The sequence below is a fragment of the Lithobates pipiens genome, unplaced genomic scaffold (assembly GCF_037356315.1).
Source record: "Lithobates pipiens isolate NorthernLeopardFrog02 unplaced genomic scaffold, aLitPip1_a1.2 Scaffold_10, whole genome shotgun sequence".
In the NCBI taxonomy this organism is placed as follows: Eukaryota; Metazoa; Chordata; class Amphibia; order Anura; family Ranidae; genus Lithobates; species Lithobates pipiens.
The window spans coordinates 1784920-1806268 of NW_027507686.1; the positions used below are offsets into that span (position 1 = coordinate 1784920).

Genomic DNA, 21349 nt, shown 5'->3' on the forward strand with positions numbered 1-21349 from the left:
CCACTCTAACAGCAAAGAACCCGTTCTCATTACTAAAATCTTGTATATATTCCCTTATCATCCCCTCCAAGAGCTTGCATACTATTGATGTTAGGCTGACTGGTCTGTAATTCCCAGGGATGTATTTTAGGCCCTTTTTAAATATTGGTGCTACATTGGCTTTTCTCCAATCAGCTGGCAAAGTGAAATTCAATGCGTTCTCATGTGTACATCAGAATTAATCATAACCTGTGCTTGCATCCTTCCTTTTCACTCTCCTTTATGGTGTTTTAGGGTTGCTGGTCAGTAAATATTTTAAAATAATTTAAAAAAAATGTAACTAATTCTTGTTTTTGTTTTTTTTCCTCGTATCAGCACCCCAGAACATCCGATTGCCAAACTAGTCCGGCTTCTCCAGTGCCAGATTTACAGCCGCCTATACCTGATCATCAGCAAAGACCCGTCTCCGGAATCTTCAGCCTCCGATATCGGTCACCGGTCACTCCCTGTAGAACTCGTTTCCTTACCGGCCTCCGGGAGTCCTAAACTGAAGAGCTCTCAGAGTCTGTATTGCCTCTCCAGCTGCCCCCGGCCCTCCATTCAGCACAGCCTTTCTATAGGCGAGGAGCTGCAGAGCCTCCAGAAAAGTACAGATTGCCACAATGACACAGAGCTGGGCAGCAAGGACATTGAGAGCTCCTATGAGGACCTAGAACATTTGTTGTCTCCTTCTTCCCTCTCCGGACCTGCGGCTCTGGAGAGATTGTCAGCTTCGCAGTATTTGAATACAGTGGTGAAAGAGATCCACAACGCCAGAGGTAAGTGCTGAGAGAGTCCAGCCTAGAATAAGCTCAACTCCAGGCAGATACACAAGACACAAAGTCATGCTGCTCTGTATTCATTATTGTACTATGAAATGTGTGTTTTTTTTATTTATTTATTTATTTTTTTAACCCTGCAAGTATGCATTGAATACTAGCACATTATGTGACACTTACCTTAGCATGAAGTCTTCCAGTGGCGAGCTGGCTTCCATCTTCACTCAATCAGGTGATGCATTTACAGTAAATATCTCCTAAACGGCGCACATTTAGGAGATATTTACAGTGCCTATAGGTAAGCCCTCCCTGCCTGGCCTATCGTAAAATGACAGCTGGGCAGGAGCACTGTTGTTTTGGGAAGACGTCACCAGCCGTGTCCAGCGGTACCATGTGACCGCTGTGGCCAATCACAGCAGATCACATGACAGCTGTACACAATGAAAGGCTTGATTATGTACTGTTGTGATGAGCTCTGTGATTGATCACAGTCATCACATGGTACAGAGAGGGCTAATCACAATAGTAAACACTGAATGAGTAGTTTTTCATCCAGAAAAAAAATGGTTGCTTATAACTGTAAAATGCACAGTTATAAGCAATCCTAGTGTGCAAAAAATAAAATAAAAAAATCTCGATCACCTCCCCAGAGTAGTACAATGTTACTGTGGTAACATTGTATTGCTCTGGTCACTGTATGAATACAAATTAAATAAAAAAAATATAGTAAGGAAAAAATAAATAAAAACGTTTTTTTCTTTTTTACATACTATCACTGGTCAGTGTCCTTGATCACCGCCACACCAGTTATGACACCGGTACTGCACTGGTGACAGGATGTAAAAAAACAAATGTAAAAATTGTGAAAGATATTTTTTTTTTTTTTTTACATTTCTTTACTTTCCAAAAAATGTGACAAAAAAATGACAACTTCCAAAAACTTGCCATGCCTCTTATTAAACACCTTGGGCTGTCTCATTTCCAACAAGGGGTGATTTTGTGGGTTATCTGCACCAGCCTGACAGTTTTGGGCCTCAAGAAATGAGATCGGCCATCGGTGCTCGTCAGGATTGATCGATTTTCAGATATATATCCCATAGTTTGTGGACTCTATGACTTCCCTACAGACTAAATAATATACACTGATTTGGGTTATTTTCACCAAAGAAACAAAGCAGAATATATTTTGGCCTAAATTTTATGGAAAAAGATTATTTATTTGCAAAATTTTATAACCATTTTTTTCCTTTTCAAAAGTTTTTTTGGCCTTTTTTTTTCATTTATTTTGCTAAAAAAATAAAAATAAATACCCCGCTGTGATTAAATACCACCAAAAGAAAGCTCTATTTGTGTGAAAAAAAAAAAAGATAAAAATGTCATATGGGTACAGTGTTGTATGACCGCACAATTGTCATTCAAAGTGCAACAGCGCTGAAAGCTGAGAATTAGTCTGGGCAGGAAGGAGGTAAAAGTGTCCGGTGTTGAAGGGGTTAAACACAAACACTGTATTGACTTAATATCAGACCTTTGCAATCGCTGTACAGCAGAGCTCACACTGGGAGTGGCAGGAGCACCACAAGGAACCAATCGCATTTGGTGTAGTGTAAGTAGCATGTGGATAGGAGGAGAGAGCAGATTGACAGAGATGAGCTCATCAGTCTGTTGCTTCTCCGTTCACTGTCCATTCACAGACTGCGGGAAAAGATGGGGGAGGGGGCGGCAAGACCTGTAAGTATTACTAAGCAGCAGCAGAAGAACATGAGGTCTCCTGCCAGATAGGGTGTGCTGTGTTACAGAAACGTGTAAATCTTCTAACTGGATGTAGAGAAATACAAATGGTTTTGCGGGTAAAACTGCACTCACATCTGTATGTTATCTGTGTGAATAGCTGGCTCTCTGGATTTCAGCTTTAGGGCGTTTGCCCGGGTAGAAAGAAATCCTGGAGTTCTGCAGCACAAAGAGGAGAATCTGTTTACAACTCTCCCACCCTCCCCGCCCCCCCCCCCCCCCCCCATACTGGCTCGCGCTCGGTCGGACATCAAGCCCGGCACTTACCCCATCTAGGTTGCGGCTGTGGGCAGGTTGAGGGCTCCTGCGGGCAGTGGCTTCTGTGTCCTCTCCTCCCCCTCTTCTGCGTCATGGCGGCGTCTCCTCCCTCCTACTCCTTCTCTCTCTTAGGTGTCCAATAGAATTGCCTGTCCTTTCAGCCAAGACCCGCTTCCTGATTGGCCATGAGGAGGATCAGTGTGGCATTAGCGAATATTAATTTGCTATTGTCACACAACTGGGTGGGCTCGGAGCGCAGTGTGCCCTGAGCCCACCCTTTTTTTTGAAGCCCATTCAAGCTTCTGGCTCTAATCACATGCTTTGAACCCCCCCGCAGAATCCATGGTGCGGTGCCCTGTATGTAGAACAGGGGGCCGGACGCATGGATGGGGGGATGCCGCCTGTGTGCCCCTAATGGATGGGCCACCACTGCACCCAGGGGAGATTTTACTAAAACTGGAGTGCGGAATCTGGTGCAGCTGTGCATGGCAGCCAATCGGCTTCTAACTTCAGCTTCTTCAATGAAGCTTTGATAATAAACCCTGGAAGCTGATTGGTTCCTATGCACAGCTGCACCAGATTCTGCGCTCTCCAGTTCTTGTAACCATCCCCCATACAGTATTCTTCCAGACACGTGGTGAGTGTGACCCAGTATATATTTCCCTATAATGTGATTGATCGGTGATATTGATGTTGGATACGCTTGTCCTTTATTACATAACTATAGTGTGACTGCCGGGGAAGTTCTGCTGAACACTTCACATGTACCTCCAGCAGAGGTCAGCACAGAGTATATAGGAATACGCCGAGCGCTATACATAGATTTGAGGTCAGACAGAGGGGGTGACGGTGACATCTGCATGGCGTGACAGCTCTGCATTTCTTTCATGACGAGAGGAACGTCTGGACCCTTCTGCATTTTCCAGTGCCCTAGACAGCAGTCTTCTTCTCTCCAGCAGAGATCATAGTTTAGAAGAAGTTTCAGTACTAGACAATTACTTTGAGGTAAAGTTTTACCTTTACATAAAATAAAATAAATTCACACATTTTTGCAGCTAAAAAAAAGTACATTTATTATTTTCTTTCTGGAGACTGCAGAGCAATTGCACCCGTGATCAGTGCAATGTCAGGCTCCTGCAGAATGTTAAAGTGGCTTAGGAGCTTAAATTGGAGGACAGGCGGGCTTTTTAATGCAGAAGAGACTTGCTTTGTCTCTTCTCCATTAAAACTGTTTGCTTACCTACCTTTCCGCCCTTGTACTGTAAGCCGAGCATGCGCAGCTCACTGTACAAATTTGGCAATGCCAAATCTGACTGAATGTCATCCCCGCCCTGCCAATGACAGCAGCTGGCGATCAAAACCCCGGAAGCCGGCCACCCAAAGATGTCAGCTGTCTGGGTGGGGAGCTCAGGAGCACCACATAGCTAGAACTGAGGTGAGTATTGTTCTACTTTAAGTATAGCTTTCTGCCCATACCTCCGTACTTCCATATGTCCCGTGCCTCTGTACATCCATACTGTACTTCCATACTTCCCGTACCTCTGTACATCCATATCTCCCGTACCTCTGTACATCCATACTGTACTTCCATACCTCCCGTACCTCTGTACATCCATACTGTACTTCCATACCTCCCGTGCCTCTGTACATCCATACTGTACATCCATACCTCCCATACCTCTGTACATCCATACCTCCCGTACCTCTGTACATCCATACTGTACTTCCATACCTCCCGTACCTCTGTACTTCCATACCTCCCGTGCCTCTGTACATCCATACTGTACATCCATACCTCCCGTACCTCTGTACATCCATACCTCCCGTGCCTCTGTACATCCATACTGTACATCCATACCTCCCGTACCTCTGTACATCCATACCTCCCGTACCTCTGTACATCCATACTGTACTTCCATACCTCCCGTGCCTCTGTACATCCATACTGTATTTCCATACCTCCCATACCTCTGTACATCCATACCTCCCGTACCTCTGTACATCCATACTGTACTTCCATACCTCCCGTACCTCTGTACTTCCATACTGTACTTCCATACCTCCCGTACCTCTGTACTTCCATACTGTACTTCCATACCTCCCGTACCTCTGTGCATCCATTCTGTACTTCCGTACCTCTGTACTTCCATACTGTAATTCCATACCTCTGTACATCCATACCTCCCGTTCCCCTGTACTTCCATACTGTGCATCCATATCTGCCGTACTTCCATACTGTAGCTCTGTACCTTTGTACTTCCATACTGTACATCCATATATCCCGTATCTCCATACTTTCATACCTCCATACTGTACATCCATACCCCCAGTTCCTCTGTACTTCCATACTGTACAGCCATACCTCTGTACTTCCATACCGTACTTCCATATCTCTGTACTTCCATACAGTACCTGTACCTTCATATCTCCCATATCTCCCATATCTCCAAACTTCCATACCTCAATTCTGTACATCCATACCGCCCATACCTCTGTACTTCCATACTGTACATCCGCACCTCCCATACCTCCATATCTCTGTACATCCATACTATACTTCCATACCTCTGTACCTCCATACTGTACATCCATACCTCCCATATGTCCATATCTCTGTACTTCCATACTGTACAGCCCTACCTCCCGTACCTCCATACTTCCACATCTCTGTACTTCCATACTTTACCTTCATACCTCCCGTACCTCTGTACTTCCATACTGTACAGCCCTACCTCCCGTACCTCCATACTTCCACATCTCTGTACTTCCATACTTTACCTTCATACCTCCCGTACCTCTGTACTTCCATACTGTCCATACCTCCGTACTTCCACACTGTATATCCATACATCTGTACTTCCATACTATATCGCTATCTCCAGTACCTCCATACCTCTGTGGAAGGTGTGCCATAGAGAAGGTGAATAGCTACACCTTATTGAGCCTATAAGTCATTTTTAGGAGGAGGGTGATCCTTTTTCCAACTCAGTGACCCCGTTTTTGAATATATATATATAATGTATATGTATGTGATATTTTTTATTTATTTTTTTCTATCATGTCACCATTGTGTTTCCATTCTCCAGACTTGTTGGTGTCGTCCTCAGTGCTGTCTTTGGATCTTCCCATCACACCGCCAGTGAAAGAAGTGTGCCTGGAGTGTATAGATGAAAGCTTCTTTCCTCCTCTATGGCCGGCACTACTGGCTCTCTACAGGTAACAGCGCCGCTCATATTTCCTATGAATGTAGCAGTATGGCCCCTCCGCATTAAGGACTGGGCCTGTGTTTTGACACTTGTTTACTTGTTAAAATCAGTTTGTTTGTTTTTTGCTAGAAAATTACTTAGAACCCCCAAACATTATATATATATTTTTTTCAGACACCCTAGAGAATAAAATGGTGGGTGTTGCAATACTTTATGGCGTATTCACGCAGCGGTCTTACAAACGCAATTTTTTGGGGAAAAAAATACACTTTTTTGAATTAAAAAATAAGACCGTAAAGTGAGCCCAATTTTATTTTCTATATTGTGATAAATAATGTTACACTGAGTATATTGATACCCAACATGTCACGCCTCAAAATTGCACCCACTCGTGGAATGTCGACAAACTTTGACGCTTAAAAACCTCCAAACTTGTACAGATTACCAGTTTAGAGTTACAGAGGAGGTCTTTTGCTAGAATTATTGCTCTCGCTCTAACGATCGTGGGGATATGTGTGGTTTGAACACCGTTTACTTACTTATTATTATTATTATTAATAACGATTTATATAGCGCCAACCGTTTACGCAGCGCTTTACAATGTATAGGGGGGAGACAGCACAATTACAGTACAATACAAAAGGTACAGGAGGTCCCGGCTCGTAGAGCTTACATTCTAAAGGGAGGGGGTGGTGGTACAAAAGGTAATAGCTGCAGAGAATGATTTGATGGGGGGGTTGGCTCGGGGACAGTTAGGTGGGGGGTGGGATCGGCTTCCGTGAATAAATGAATTTTCAGGGAACTCTTAAAGGTAGACAAGGTAGGGGCTGAGCGGACAGACTGGGGCAGGGAGTTCCAGAGGATGGGAGAGGCTTACGTATGCGTTCACTTCTGAGCGTGAGCATGGAAGGACAGGGCGGTTTAAGGTTTTTCTTTTAAATGAGAAAAAAAATAAAAAATTTTTATTTTTTTTACATTGTCCCTTTAAAAAAAAAATCCTATTGCAAGGAATGAAAACATCCTTTTGTAATAGAAAAAAAAAAGCATGACAGGACCTCTTTAATGTAAGATCTGGGGTCAAAACGTTTCTCAACAAAAGTGGATTTGCACTTTAAATGGAAGTCCACCTGCACTTAGTTTTCACCTAGCGCCCCTGCAAAGCCCCATAAATACCTGATGAAGACCACCTAATGCCACTTCTTCTGATGTATAAACAAGGCCAAGGATTAATCCAAGGAAGAAAGAAAAAAACAAGCTTACTTACCGAACAGCCCGCAGGCAACCGAATCAACCTGTCTAAAGCCTTGTACACACGGTCGGAGAATCTGTCGGAATGTGTCCTATCGGACCGTGTCGTCAGATAATCCGACTGTGTGTGGTATCCATCGGACTGATTCCGTCCGAATCTCCGTCCGACCCAATTTTCCAACATGTTGGAAATATTTCCCGACCAACTGGGCCGGACGGACCTAATCCGATCATGTGTAGAGCATTTTCATCGGACCAAGTGCCACGCATGCTCAGATCAAATTCCTACATCAAAGCTATTGGCTACTAGCCTGAATGTAGTCCCATCGTAACAAAATTACGTCATTACGTTCTGAAAGATCGGATTTTTAGCCAACTTGGCCCAACCGCGTGTATGCAAAAGTTTCGGACACAATCCGTCGGACTAAATCCGACGGACAAAATCCGACCGAATTTGGTTGCCAAAATCTCCGACCGTGTGTACGTGGGCTAACAGTTTGCGTTAAAACGGGGGTTTAGTCTGCACACGTTTGCAAATGAATGCGTAAGCTACAGAGCCCCACCAAGGCACCCTGGTATCTGTAGTTCTTATCACTGACCCCACAATGGAAGCGCATGCATTTTGATGAGTAGGTGGAGGACACATGGACTGAAGGGAGCCCCACCCCTTCTTAAAGGTGCAGGAGCACACTGAACAACCCAGCACGTAGCTCAATTGCTGCAAAGGTGTCAGTGCGTTGCCTGCCCAATATACAGTCATACAAAAAAAAGAGGGCCGATGCCCCCACCTTCAACTGGAAATTGCAACAAGCAGCATTGGAGGGCAACATAGAGTATAAACAAGACAAAGGATTAAAGGGGTTGTAAACCCTCGTGCATCCTATGCGTTAAAGAGGAAGTAAACCCTGATGGGTTTACTTCTTCTTTGTCTCCCTGCAAAGGTGAAGCATAATGGACTACTATGCATCTTGTTGCTGAACTCCTCCCGCTATGAGCTGCAGTGCCTTTGAGGGGGGAGGGGGGGAGCGCATGAGACACAACTGAAGGAGGATTTGGCTCAGGGGGGAAAACAAAGTTATTTGTTTACTTTTATGAGGCTCGTTCTTCACATAGTAAGTGGATTTGTTACTTGTTTAGACTGAAAGTTCCCCACCAACAATGAATCTCCCTTTGCAGGGGATGCATGTCATTTAACTTTAAGCTCTGTGCAGACTTGTGCGATAAATCAGTGAGAGACGGTCACATGGACAAGGTGATGGGATGTCTATAGAGTCCTGTAAACAAATTATTGTCACTGTGCTTACAAGGAAGAGACAATGTGGGATAAGGTGTGTTGATCAATACTTTATTTTCCTTTTTAATATGAGTCTTTGTTTCACTTTTCCTCAGACAGGTCCTCTCTGCACGGGAGGAATCCCTTCTGCAGATCATGGAGTTATACAGAACAGCGCCACCATCTGTAGTAGGAGTATCAAATCGCCTGTACCCAAGGACGTCAAAGACCCTTACAGATCAGCCGCAGAAGACTTAGAACAAATGACCAATCAACACACTCCAAACAAGAAGCTGGAGTGTATAGGTAAACAAAGCCGTGCTCGGGGGAGGGGGGGGGTGAAGAAATCCCTATTCTGCCGAGGTCCCATCTGTGGGTCTCTAGAGTTGTGCTGCAGTACCAGGTTTTACCTTTAGGTGGGACATGTGGAACTTGTTACTGCAGATTAAAGGGGTTGTAAATGTAATTTATTAAAAAAAAAAAAAAAAAACATTTTTCCTGCACTGTAATGGTTTTGCATAGAGCAGCCCCAATCCTCCTTTTCTGGGGTCCCCCACCAGGGCTCCTGTCTCCGCTCCCCTGCTGAGTGTTCCTGTATCAAGCTGGTTGCTCCTGCAGGCTTGCTCCTGAGCTACACTGTGTACGTCTATTGACACACTTAACCCCCCCCCCCCCCCCCCCCGCCTGGATTCCTTGCCAATGGCCTCCATATCCAATGAGGAGAGAGAACTCACGGGCACAGCGCTGGATTGAAGTCATGTAAGTATTGAGGGGGGACTGGACACAGAAAGTTTTTTTAGGTTAATGCAGAGAATGCATGATGGTAAAAAACCTACCTTACCCTTTCACACTGAGGCAGGTTTCAGGCATTTTAGCCCTAGAAATAAAAAACACCTGTAAACTGCCTCCCATTCCTTGCAATGAGAGCTCTCGCACTGGGGTGGTGCGCTTGCGGGACGTTAGAAAAAGTCCTGCAAGCAGCATCTTTAGGGAAGATTTGGAGCGCTGTATACACCGCTATTCCCCCGCCCCGCCCCCTGCCCGTTGCAATTAATGACCGGCACTTTGGAAGCGACGCAACACGGAAGTTTTTAACCCCTTCTACGGGGTTAAAAGCCCCGCTAGCATCCGAAAAGTGACGCTTAAACAGCGGTAAAGCTAAAACATACCCCTTTCACATGGGCAGCCCCTTACAATCACTTTAATGCGAACTTCTGAGCGCAGAAATGTGGAAGCCTGTATGGTAAACTTTTGTTTTTAACGTTGCAAAGTTCAGGGCAATCCGTACTTTGTGAATCACTGATCTGGACCAACTAAGCAGGGCAGAATTTCAGACTTCACTGGCGGCATGCTTGTTCCAGGCCAATTAAATACTGGTTGGTGAAGCCAGGATCAGAAATAACAGCCCTAGCTGTCAATAACTGCTGCTGTCAATCAAATTCTATGATGAGGTAGGGATTGTCAGGGCTGAGCTGCCCTGTCTGTGTCTATAGACGCAGACAGGGCGACTCAGGACCAAGCCCACATGTGTGCCCCCCCCCCATAGAAAGCGGCTTTCTAAGGAAGTATTCCCTGAGAAGGAGGTTCCGGGAGCGCTGATGAGGGACCCGAGAAGAGGAGGATCCGGGCTGCTGTGTGCAAATCCATTACAAAGCCGGTAAGTATAACATGTTTTTTATTTTAGTCTAAACTTTACAATCACTTTAAAGGAGTTGTAAAGTACATTCTATGAATTAAGGTGAAAAACCTTCGGTGATGCAGCAGCCCTCCTTTTACTTACCTGAACCTGATCGTTCCAGCGACTAGGGCGAGCGCAGCAGCTCCAGCCGTCGCCTCGGGTCCTCATTAGATTGATTGCAGCCATTGGCTCCCACTGCTGTCAATCAAATCCAGTGACATGGAGTCGGGGGGTGGGGCCCGGGTCCTGTTGTCTGTGTGAATGGATGCAGCAGCAGGACTCGGGAGCGCGCGCCCGCACGAGTGCCCCCATGGAATGTAGCTTTCTGTGGGCGCACTCGATAGCCAGGAACGCCGCCCGGGCACCCCAGAAGAGGAGGATCGTGGGCCACTCTGTGCAAAACCCTTTCACAGAGGAGGTAAGTATGACATGTTTGTTATTTTTAATTTTTTTAAACTAACCTTAACAATCGCTTTAAGTGTCCTGCACAGAGCCCTGACCTCAACCCTATTGAACACCTTTGGGAGGAATTAGAACACTGATGGTGAGTCAGGACTTCTCATTCAACATCAGTACCTGACCTCACAAATGCTTATTTGTCTGACTGGACAAAAAATCCAGAAAACTCCAAAATCCTGTGGGAAGAAGGAAAGGAGGGTTTTTATAGCCACAAAATGGGCACAGGGACGCTATAATAAGGAGATGTTCAAATACTAATACAGGATTGATGGTGGGGTGTCCGCTGACGTTTGGCCACATAGTGTTAGTCACTGACAAATGCAATGCAGTGAGGACATAAGTTATCTTCGAGTTCCCAGGTGTCTTCTGTTCTGATAGTGTTTATAGTCATTCCTGTATCTGGAAAAAAGTTGTCAATAGATCCAGATATATAAAACTATTGGGATGCCCCTTACCCATCACAGCCGGGGGATTGGCAGTTGTGATATGGCATCAATACCCTCTGGGAGCCATGGCAGCGGGTTCTCTTTGAGTAGCTTAGTGACTATGTAGACATACCCAGAGCCACTGTAGTATTTACTGACATGTCTGTATTTTCTAGTGAGGACCCTGCGGGGGATATGCGAGTGTGCCGATGACTATTGTGCCACCCCGGCGCTGCATCCATGTGAGTATCCTTCAAATAATTCTATAAATATGAATATTTTCCTGACCAGAAGACCTAATGATGCCTACATGGCCAGACCCAATGTAGTATTGTCAGGAAATAATAAAGCTTCTATCTCTGGGATCTCTCTGTCTCTCTCTCTCTCTCTCTCTCTCTCTCTCTCTCTCTCTCTCTCTCTCTCTCTCTCTCTCTCCCTCTCCCTCTCCCTCTCCCTCTCTCCGTCCCCCCCTCTCTCTCTCGCTCTCCCATCTCTCCCTCTCTCCTTCCCCCCCCCCCTCCCTCTCTCTCCCTCCCTCTCTCTCCCTCTCCCCTCCCTCTCTCTCCCTCTCTCTCCCTCTCTCTCCCTCTCCATCCCCCCTCTCTCTCCCTCTCCCTCCCTCTCTGTCCCCCCTCTCTCTCCCTCTCCCTCTCCCCCTCCCCCTCCCCCCTCTCTCTCTCTCTCTCTCTCTCTCTCTCTCTCTCTCTCTCTCTCTCTCTCTCTCTCTCTCTCTCTCTCTCTCTCTCTCTCTCTCTCTCTCTCTCTCTCTCTCTCTCTCTCTCTCTCTCTCTCTCTCTCCCCTGTCCCCTCTCTCTCTGTCCCCTCTCCGTCCCCTCTCTCTCTCTCTCTGTCCCCTCTCTCTCTTGCTCTGTCCCCTCTCCCCCCCCCTCTCGCTCTGTCCCCTCTCCCCCCCCCCTCTCGCTCTGTCCCCTCTCCCCCCCCCCTCTCGCTCTGTCCCTCTCCCCCCCCTCTCGCTCTGTCCCCTCTCCCCCCCCTCTCGCTCTGTCCCCTCTCCCCCCCCCCTCTCGCTCTGTCCCCTCTCCCCCCCCCTCTCGCTCTGTCCCCCCCCCCCTCTCGCTCTGTCCCCTCTCCCCCCCCCCTCGCTCTGTCCCCTCTCCCCCCCCCTCGCTCTGTCCCCTCTCCCCCCCTCTCGCTCTGTCCCCTCTCCCCCCCCTCTCGCTCTGTCCCCTCTCCCCCCCCCTCTCGCTCTGTCCCTCTCCCCCCCCCTCTCGCTCTGTCCCCTCTCCCCCCCTCTCGCTCTGTCCCCTCTCCCCCCTCTCGCTCTGTCCCCTCTCCCCCTCTCGCTCTGTCCCCTCTCTCCCCCTCTCCCCCCCTCTCGCTCTGTCCCCTCTCTCCCCTCTTCCCCCCTCTCGCTCTGTCCCCTCTCTCCCCCCCCCTCTCGCTCTGTCCCCTCTCTCCCCCCCCTCTCGCTCTGTCCCCTCTCTCCCCCCCCTCTCGCTCTGTCCCCTCTCTCTGTCCCCTCTCTCCCCCCCCCCTCTTTCTCCGTCCCCTCTCTCTCCGTCCCCTCTCTCTCCGTCCCCTCTCTCTCCGTCCCCTCTTTCTCCGTCCCCTCTCTCTCTCTGTCCCCCCCCCCCTCTCGCTCTGTCCCCTCTCCCCCCCTCTCGCTCTGTCCCCCTCCCCCCCTCTCCCCCCCCTCTCTCTGTCCCCTCTCCCCCCCTCTCTCTCTGTCCCCTCTCCCCCCCTCTCTCTCGTTCCCCTCTCCCCCCCTCTCTCTCTGTCCCCTCTCCCCCCCTCTCGCTCTGTCCCCTCTCCCCCCCTCTCGCTCTGTCCCCTCTCCCCCCCTCTCGCTCTGTCCCCTCTCCCCCCCTCTCGCTCTGTCCCCTCTCCCTCTGTCCCCTCTCGCTCTGTCCCCTCTCGCTCTGTCCCCTCTCGCTCTGTCCCCTCTCGCTCTGTCCCCTCTCTCCCCCCCCTCTCGCTCTGTCCCCTCTCTCCCCCCCCTCTCGCTCTGTCCCCTCTCTCCCCCCCTCTCGCTCTGTCCCCTCTCTCCCCCCCTCTCGCTCTGTCCCCTCTCCCCCCCCTCTCGCTCTGTCCCCTCTCTCCCCCCCCTCTCGCTCTGTCCCCTCTCTTCCCCCCCCCCTCTCGCTCTGTCCCCTCTCTTCCCCCCCCCCTCTCGCTCTGTCCCCTCTCTTCCCCCCCCCCTCTCGCTCTGTCCCCTCTCTCCCCCCCCCTCGCTCTGTCCCCTCTCTTCCCCCCCCCCCCTCGCTCTGTCCCCTCTCTTCCCCCCCCCTCTCGCTCTGTCCCCTCTCTTCCCCCCCCCCCTCTCGCTCTGTCCCCTCTCTTCCCCCCCCCCCCCCCTCGCTCTGTCCCCTCTCTTCCCCCCCCCTCTCGCTCTGTCCCCTCTCTTCCCCCCCCCTCTCGCTCTGTCCCCTCTCTTCCCCCCCCCCTCTCGCTCTGTCCCCTCTCTTCCCCCCCCCCCCTCGCTCTGTCCCCTCTCTCCCCCCCCCTCGCTCTGTCCCCTCTCTCCCCCCCCCTCGCTCTGTCCACTCTCCCCCCCCCCCCTCTCGCTCTGTCCACTCTCTCTCTCTCTCTCTCTCTCTCTCGCTCTGTCCACTCTCTCTCTTGCTCTGTCCACTCTCTCTCACCCCCCCCTCCTTTCTCTCCTCTCTCCTTTCCCTCTCTTCTCTCTCTCTTCTCTCTCTCCTTGTGTGCCCAGGTTGCAGAATACATGATGTTTATTGGGTACAGATATGAGGCCCCTGCAGGGATCTGTAGTGATGGATGAGATGTGACATTGTCGGGCAGAACACGGCCTGTCCTGCAGAGCACAGGGGGGCTGCGGCACTCCGCAGAGCAGCAGCTCCCAAGCACAGCGGCTGTCAACTCTAATTAGCGTAGAGAGAGAGAAGATGGGGGCAGGAATGGAGCCAGGCTCTGGAGTGAGAAGAGGGGAGAGGACCCTAACGCACGCCAGGATTGGAGGGCAGTGATGCACAGAACTCATAGAATGTTCCTGTATTAGGGATATGGAGCCTCTTTGCCATGTGGGGGAGGGGGGGGGGGGTAAAGAACATAAAATCTGATCCTTTAACAGCTCAAAAACAGAAAATGAATTTGGAGATCACATTTAAAGAAAAACTCTGTTGGGTTTTTATTGCTGTTTGTATCCCTGCCGGATACATTCACACTCTGCGTTTGTCCCGGTGCTGGTCCCCAAAAAAAGTGTCACTTCGTGTCCGATTTGCCGCAATATCGCAGTCCTGCTATAAGACGCTGATCGCCGCCATTGCTAGTAAAGAAAAAAACCATAAAAATATCCCATAGTTTGCAGATACGATAACTTTTGCGCAAACCAATCAATATACTCTTATTGGGATTTTTTTACCAAGAATATGTAGCAGAATACATATTGGATGTTTTATAGCAGAAAGTAAAAGATGTTGTTTTTTTTTTTCCAATATTGTTGTTTTTTTTTCTGTTTATAGCACAAAAAATAAAAACCTCAGGGTTTTTCACCTTAATACATTCTATGCATTAGGGTGAAAAACCTCTTGTGATGTGCCCCCCCCCCCCATGAGCCCCCTTTTACTTATCTGAATCCGCTCTTTCCAGCGCTGGGGACTAGCACAGCACAGATTGATAGCTGCGTAGCCATTGGCTCCCGCTGCTGTCAATCAAAATGCAATGACGGGGGGCGGGGCTGAGTCCTGCTGTCTGTGTCAATAGACGCAGCAGCAGGAAACAGGAGTGTGCCCGCATGAGTGCCCCCATGGAAAGCAGCTCTGCAACGGGGCACTTGAGAAGAGGAGGAGCCAGGAGCTCCGCTGAGGGACCCCAGAAGAGGACTATCGGGGCCACTCTGCAAAACCAACTGCACAGAGGAGGTAAGTATGATATGTTTGATTTTTTTTTTTTTTTTTTTTTAACAAACCTTTACATATGCTTTAAAGTAACGCAGTGCAAAAATGACCTGGTCATGAAGGGGGGTAAATCTTCCAGAGCTGAAGGAGTTGAGTGTATACGGAAGAGCCTCACCTAGAGGCGGCACTGTGCCTCATACAAAGAGGTGGTCTAGGTAGCAGAGAGGTGCTGGGTAAAGTAGCCGGGGAGGTGATCAGGGCTGGGGGGGGGGGGGGGGGTAATACAGACGAATGGAGACAAATCTGCCTTGGTGGGGGGTGGGGGAGGTGGATTTTGCACAGGCGGCATCCGCCGTGGCTGAGGGCACGCTCTGGGTGCAACTGTCAGCACATAATGAGCCACACATCCAGACACATCAGCATCCAGAGCGGCCCCATTGTGACCCCGGACAGCAGGGGGCAGCTTTGGGATGCTGACCCCAGGCAGAGGGGACACCTTGATGTGTAAACTCCTGATATTTCCTCGGTGGGTCCCCACCACCCCCAGCAACTCGGAGAGCCAGAAATGTCACGACCCCAAAACTCAGACACCAAAGGAATTCCTAAGTGCACCTCCCGGCATCGGATGGAAAATCTTCTAAAGAAAATCCCCCTGAGCAGCAGCCCTCGCTACAACTGTCTGATAACATAAAGCGTTCGTAGTCTGGAGGGACCGCAACTCGCCCTGAAAGAGTTTTACCTTCATGGTGTCTTTGTGACTCCGGCGTGATGTGTGAGAATGTTTACCGGTGACTCTGGCCGCTCCCCACAAACCTGTTGCAGCCGAGTTGTTGTCCTGAACCAGGAAAAAAAAAAAGTTTCCATCCCACAATGCAACGCAGATAAAGCTTGAATCTGCCTTAACCGCTTGCCATCTGGAAGATTTTACCCCCTTCATGACTAGGTCATTTAGGGCAATGGTCATCAACCCTGTCCTCAGGGCCCACTAACAGGCCAGGATTTATGTATTACCTCGGGGGAGGTGCAAACTAGAATCCGGCAATCACTGAGCAGTAAATGAGATCACCTGTCATGGATTTCAGTTATTCTGCAAACCTGGCCTGTTAGTGGGCCCTGAGGACATGGTTCATGACCACTGCTTTAGGGCACAAAATTCAAAGTATTACCCATTTTATTTGTTAAAATAAGAGGAGGTCGCTCTGAGTAAGCAGATACCGAACGCGTCGCGCTTTTACCGCTTCCTGACCTCCCACGATGTACTGCGGACGGGCGGCTGGTGTAGGCAAAGAGATGTACCCAGACGTCACTGCCTACTTCCAGGTTTAGGGCACACGTGCGCCCCCACCTGGCACTCGCTGTGGGAGTCTGTTAGAAAGTCCTGGCCAATAATTCACGGGCACGACCTGCTGATCAGTTGTGACCAATCACAGCCCAGAGCTCTGTGTTGCCAATTAACACAGTGCTCTGTACAGAGCGAATGATCTCTCTGTTTCTCATCCCTGCAAAGCAGGGACAGTGTTATAGTGTTAGCACTGATCACTGTATTCATGTGGTTGTAAAACCATTACAACAACTTTATGCTACAGGTAAGCCTATAATAAGGATTACCTGTAGCTAACCCGGATATCTCCTATACCTGCACAGTTTAGGAGATATTCCCTGCCCCCTGCATGTGCCGATGACATTGGCACATGGGCACTGGGGCAAACTGAAACAGTGGCACATACGTGCTATTACCGGCAGCTCCCGCACGCATGCGTGGAAGTGACGACATCGCGCCTCCGGCCCAATCACAGCGCCGGAGCCGCGATACCCGGAAGTAACCCCTGGGAGAGATGTCGCCAGCCTGGGGGGGGGGGGGGGGAGAGACGAGGACTGCTGTGGGGGCTTCGTTCTTGGGTAAGTAATTTATATTGAGCTAGTATGCTATGCATACTAGCTAATTATGCCTTTGTCATGCAGGGTTTTTTATTTATTTATTTTTTATTTTTTGCTACAACCACTTTAATGTCAATGGCAGTTAGTTCGCCCCCCCCCAGTGCCAGTTAATGTCAGATTGCCTGCTGCACTATCGCAGTCCCATTAGTAGTATCACAAAAGAAAAAATTCCAGTATATATCCCGTAGTTTGTAGACGCTACAACTTTCACACAAACCAATCAATATATACGCTTATTGGAATTTTTTGTTCAACTTTTGTTCAAATGTTCAACTTTTTTTTATATTTATTATTATTATTATTTATAGCACAAAAAACAAAACAAAAAAAAAACACCCCAACGGTGACCAAATGCTACTAAAAGAAAGCTCTATTTGTCTGAACAAAATGATAAAAAATTTAATTTGGGTACAAAGTGGCACGACCGCGCAATTACCAGTTAAAATAGTTCAGCTATGAGCTTGTCATGAAGGGGGGGGGGGGGGGTAAAGCGAATCGGTTAAATTTGCGTCTGCAGAATGGCGACAAACTTCGGTACCCTATATTTTTCAATCGGCGACACTTTCATTAGATCGCTTTCCCTGGAAAGCCGACACCCAGCTTGTGAAGTGCGCAAACAACCCTCCATCCCCCCCCCCCCCCCCCCGCGGCTGCACCATCTTCCAGGAGTGTGCATACCCCCCCCCCCCCCCCCCAGCTGTCACTGCTGTAAGACATACGGCGGTGGCAGTAAAAGGGTTAAACAGTAAGAACAGTTGGCATTTTTCTTTCCATAATGTCACGGGTGGCCGTGTCCCTCTGGGTGGATTCTTATTCAAAATGATATTTTAGTACCAGCGGGAGCCGGTTGGGTTGGGTTGGGTTGAGCCCATTGCTTCTTATGTTTCTTATATATTCCCACCAACAAGGGTTCTCCTCCCATGATCCCTGACTTCGCTGTGTGTTCCCTCTCCTCCTCCTTCTGTTTTGTTATTTATATTATAAATGAATAAAAAAAATCCATCAGGGACTGTGAGCCCCTCATAATGGGCGACGCATGTCTGAGGACCTGGGATGTCTGCACTGACCACACTGAGCGCTGGAAGGTGGGGATTTAACTCTCCAGCATCTACCAAATGCTGAGGTATTTGTTTTGGGTGAATTATTTTTCACGGGGAAAAAATAACAACAACAACAAAAAAAAATAATAATGCTCTAGCAGATACAAATTGCTTCATATTGTTATTGGAGGTTATTAAAAATGACCTTTCCAGGGGCTGCAGGAGAAGAGCCCCCCCCCCCCCGGATGAATTCCGCTTAAAAAGAATAAATAAAATTAAGTCAGCAGCTACAAATACTGCAGCTGCTGATTATTTTAATAATCGGACACTTACCTGTCCCAGGGTCCAGCGATGCGGGGGATCGAGCCCCGCTCCTCCACTCGGTGGCGCCGGGATTATAACTGTGTGCGCGGCCAGCTGTGGCTTCACAGCTAGGCACCCACTGCGCATGCGCGAGCCACGCCACACAATCATCTGTGATGTGTCCCATATGATCGCCTAGAGGGAGGGGGCAGAGCTGATATCCCTTCCTGCGTCGAGGGGAAGTGACGTCGGGAGCCCAGGCACCAAAGGAGGCAGATTACGAGGGACCCCCTAGCAACAGCATTTAAGAGGCGAGTAAAAAATAATAATTTTCTCCAAATGTTTTTTTTTTTTTTTTTTGAATGCACATTAATGACTTTTTTTTTTTTTGGGTGGAACTCCACTTTAATGAATCTCTTGTTTATTTCCAAAAATACAATAAACATATTGAAACAGAAAAATTATCTTTTCAATCTGCAGCCACTGTAATTTTTGTAAAATTCAATATGGCCACCTGGAGGCGCTTTGCACACACGGGGTAGTATCTACCACAAGGCAGTAGCCTAGGGGGGGGGCAGTGCCGCCTCCAGACCACAGTGCTATAGCTGAATGACGTCTACAGAGTGGTTGTCCAGTTCTGGGAGGGCGTCTATTGACATCCTCCCAGAACTGCGTGCCCCCAGATTACCGGACAACCCCAACAGTGCTGCCTATCCGTGCCTCCTCATCAGTGCCCATCAGTGCTGCCTATCCGTGCCTCCTCATCAGTGCCCATCAGTGCTTCCTATCCTTGACTCCTCATCAGTGCCCATCAGTGCTTCCTATCCGTGCCTCCTCATCAGTGCCCATCAGTGCTTCCTATCCTTGACTCCTCATCAGTGCCCATCAGTGCTTCCTATCCATGACTCCTCATCAGTGCCCATCAGTGCTTCCTATCCATGACTCCTCATCAGTGCCCACGAGTGCTTCCTATCCATGACTTCTCATCAGTGCTTCCTATCCATGACTCCTCATTAGTGCCCATCAGTGCTTCCTATCTGTGCCTCCTCATCAGTGCCCATCAGTGCTGCCTATCCGTGCCTCCTCATCAGTGCCCATCAGTGCTTCCTATCCTTGACTCCTCATCAGTGCCCATCAGTGCTTCCTATCCATGACTCCTCATCAGTGCCCACGAGTGCTTCCTATCCATGACTTCTCATCAGTGCTTCCTATCCATGACTCCTCATTAGTGCCCATCAGTACTTCCTATCTGTGCATCCTCATCAGTGCCCATCAGTGCTTCCTATCCATGACTCCTCATCAGTGCTGCCTATCCGTGAATCCTCATCAGTGCCCATCAGTGCTTCCTATCCATGACTCCTCATCAGTGCTTCCTATCCATGACTCCTCATTAGTGCCCATCAGTGCTTCCTATCCATGCCTCCTCATCAGTGCTGCCAATCAGTGCGTCCTTATCAGTGCTCTTCATCGGTGCTTCCTATCCATGCCTCCTCATCTGTGCTGCCTCATCCTCTGCCCTGCTGACCCCCCTCCTATGTCCTGCTGACCCCGTCCTATGTCCCGCTGACCCCGTCCTCTTCCCCACTGACCACATATGTGGCACTTGGAGGAATCATGTCTCGGGGTCTGATGAAGAAGCCGCAGTTGTTCACTGTGAGCAGTTGCAGCGTTATTCATCAGACCCTGAGATGAGAATGGGATACCACGGCTGGGGTGGGACAAATTTTAGGCGGGGGGGGGGGCGCTCCTGATTTTAGTCTTGCCTAGGGCCGCACAAAACCAAAATGCAGCACTGTGTACACAGATGGTATACAGAACTCCCCCCAGAAATGTAATTTCCTGCTTGTGTGATTAAATCATTGATTTTCCCGGAAGTCTGCACTGAGATACAAGTCAGATTTTGGGCATCCTTTGCAACAAAAATGCAATTTTGGGTGAGATACTCCCAAAGGGAAATCACATTTAAAGGAATGCATGTTCACTATTAGAACCCTGCAGGTGCAGCACCTGATTGATAATTCTAAAGTCACGCCTGTTCACATTCACTGTGCACATGGAAACAGCTATTTCTTCAGAATAACAAAAGGTAGGGATCTGCAGAAAAGTTTTAAAATCCTTGCAATGTACAGCGATCACCCAGAGGAGGAGGGGGGGGGTGTCTCTACAATGTTTAAAGTTAATAAAGATTCTTTGTAAGCCGTTTGTCTCTGATGTCCAGCTGCTCACCACGCTTTCTCTTTGACCTTTTTCCAGCGGTGCGGATGACCTGTTACCCATCTTGGCCTTTGTGATTCTGAGAAGCGGCATGTCCCACTTGGTGTCGGAGTGCGCTGCGCTGGAGGAGTTCATATACGAGGGGTGAGTACGCGTCTCCGGCGCTGGCTGCCTCGCCCCGCGCCGCCTTCTGCTTTAATATGACAGTTTATGTGAGTGTCACGGCTTCTGCCCTGCCATTAATTAATAAACGAGGAAGCGCTCTGGCCTTGTAATGTCACTCACTTTTAGCTGCCCGGCTGACATGTCTGCTGTTGTGACAGCTTTATTGTCTGGCGAGATCTCCCTGAGCTAAATGTGCAGACTGCCGTCTCCCTCGATTTCGTTCGGCCACTTTACTTCTGCGCCTCCCTCCCCCTTCCCACCACATCTGCTGTCTGCTCCCCCTTTTTCTGATCTATTTGCTGGGAACTTTTTTATTTTATTTTTTATTATTTTTTTTTTATTATATATGTATGTGTGTGTGTGTGTGTATATGTATGTGTATATATATATATATATATATTACGGCCTTTCCTAATGAGGGTAGAACTCTCTGAAGTCACCCACAGATCTAGTGCCTTGAAAAAGTATTCATACCCCATGAAATTCCCTACATCTTGTCCTGTTACAACCAAAAACGTAAATGTATTTTATTTGGATTTTATGTGATGTCACATAATTGTGAAGTGGAAGGAAAATGATACAAATAAATATGTGAAAAGTGTGGGGGAGGGGCATTTGTATAGCGGCCCCCGGAGCCAATACTTTGTAGAACCCCCTTTCTCTACAAGTCTTTTTGGGGGTGTCTCTACCAGCTTTGCCCATCTAGAGAGGACATTTCTGCCCATTCTTCTTCTTTGTA

At 48.6% G+C, this 21349-nt stretch overlaps 1 protein-coding gene across 1 annotated transcript in view; it reads left to right on the forward strand.

Annotated features, from left to right (window-relative positions):
• The window catches only part of VPS9D1 (VPS9 domain containing 1), a 50928-nt gene that overhangs the window by 20797 nt on the left and 8782 nt on the right, over positions 1 to 21349 (forward strand). The window contains 7 exon segments of the mRNA XM_077450915.1: positions 355 to 797; positions 5930 to 6059; positions 8687 to 8784; positions 8787 to 8876; positions 11309 to 11361; positions 20322 to 20335; positions 20485 to 20589. Of these exon segments, the coding sequence (XP_077307041.1) occupies positions 355 to 797; positions 5930 to 6059; positions 8687 to 8784; positions 8787 to 8876; positions 11309 to 11361; positions 20322 to 20335; positions 20485 to 20589 (933 nt within the window).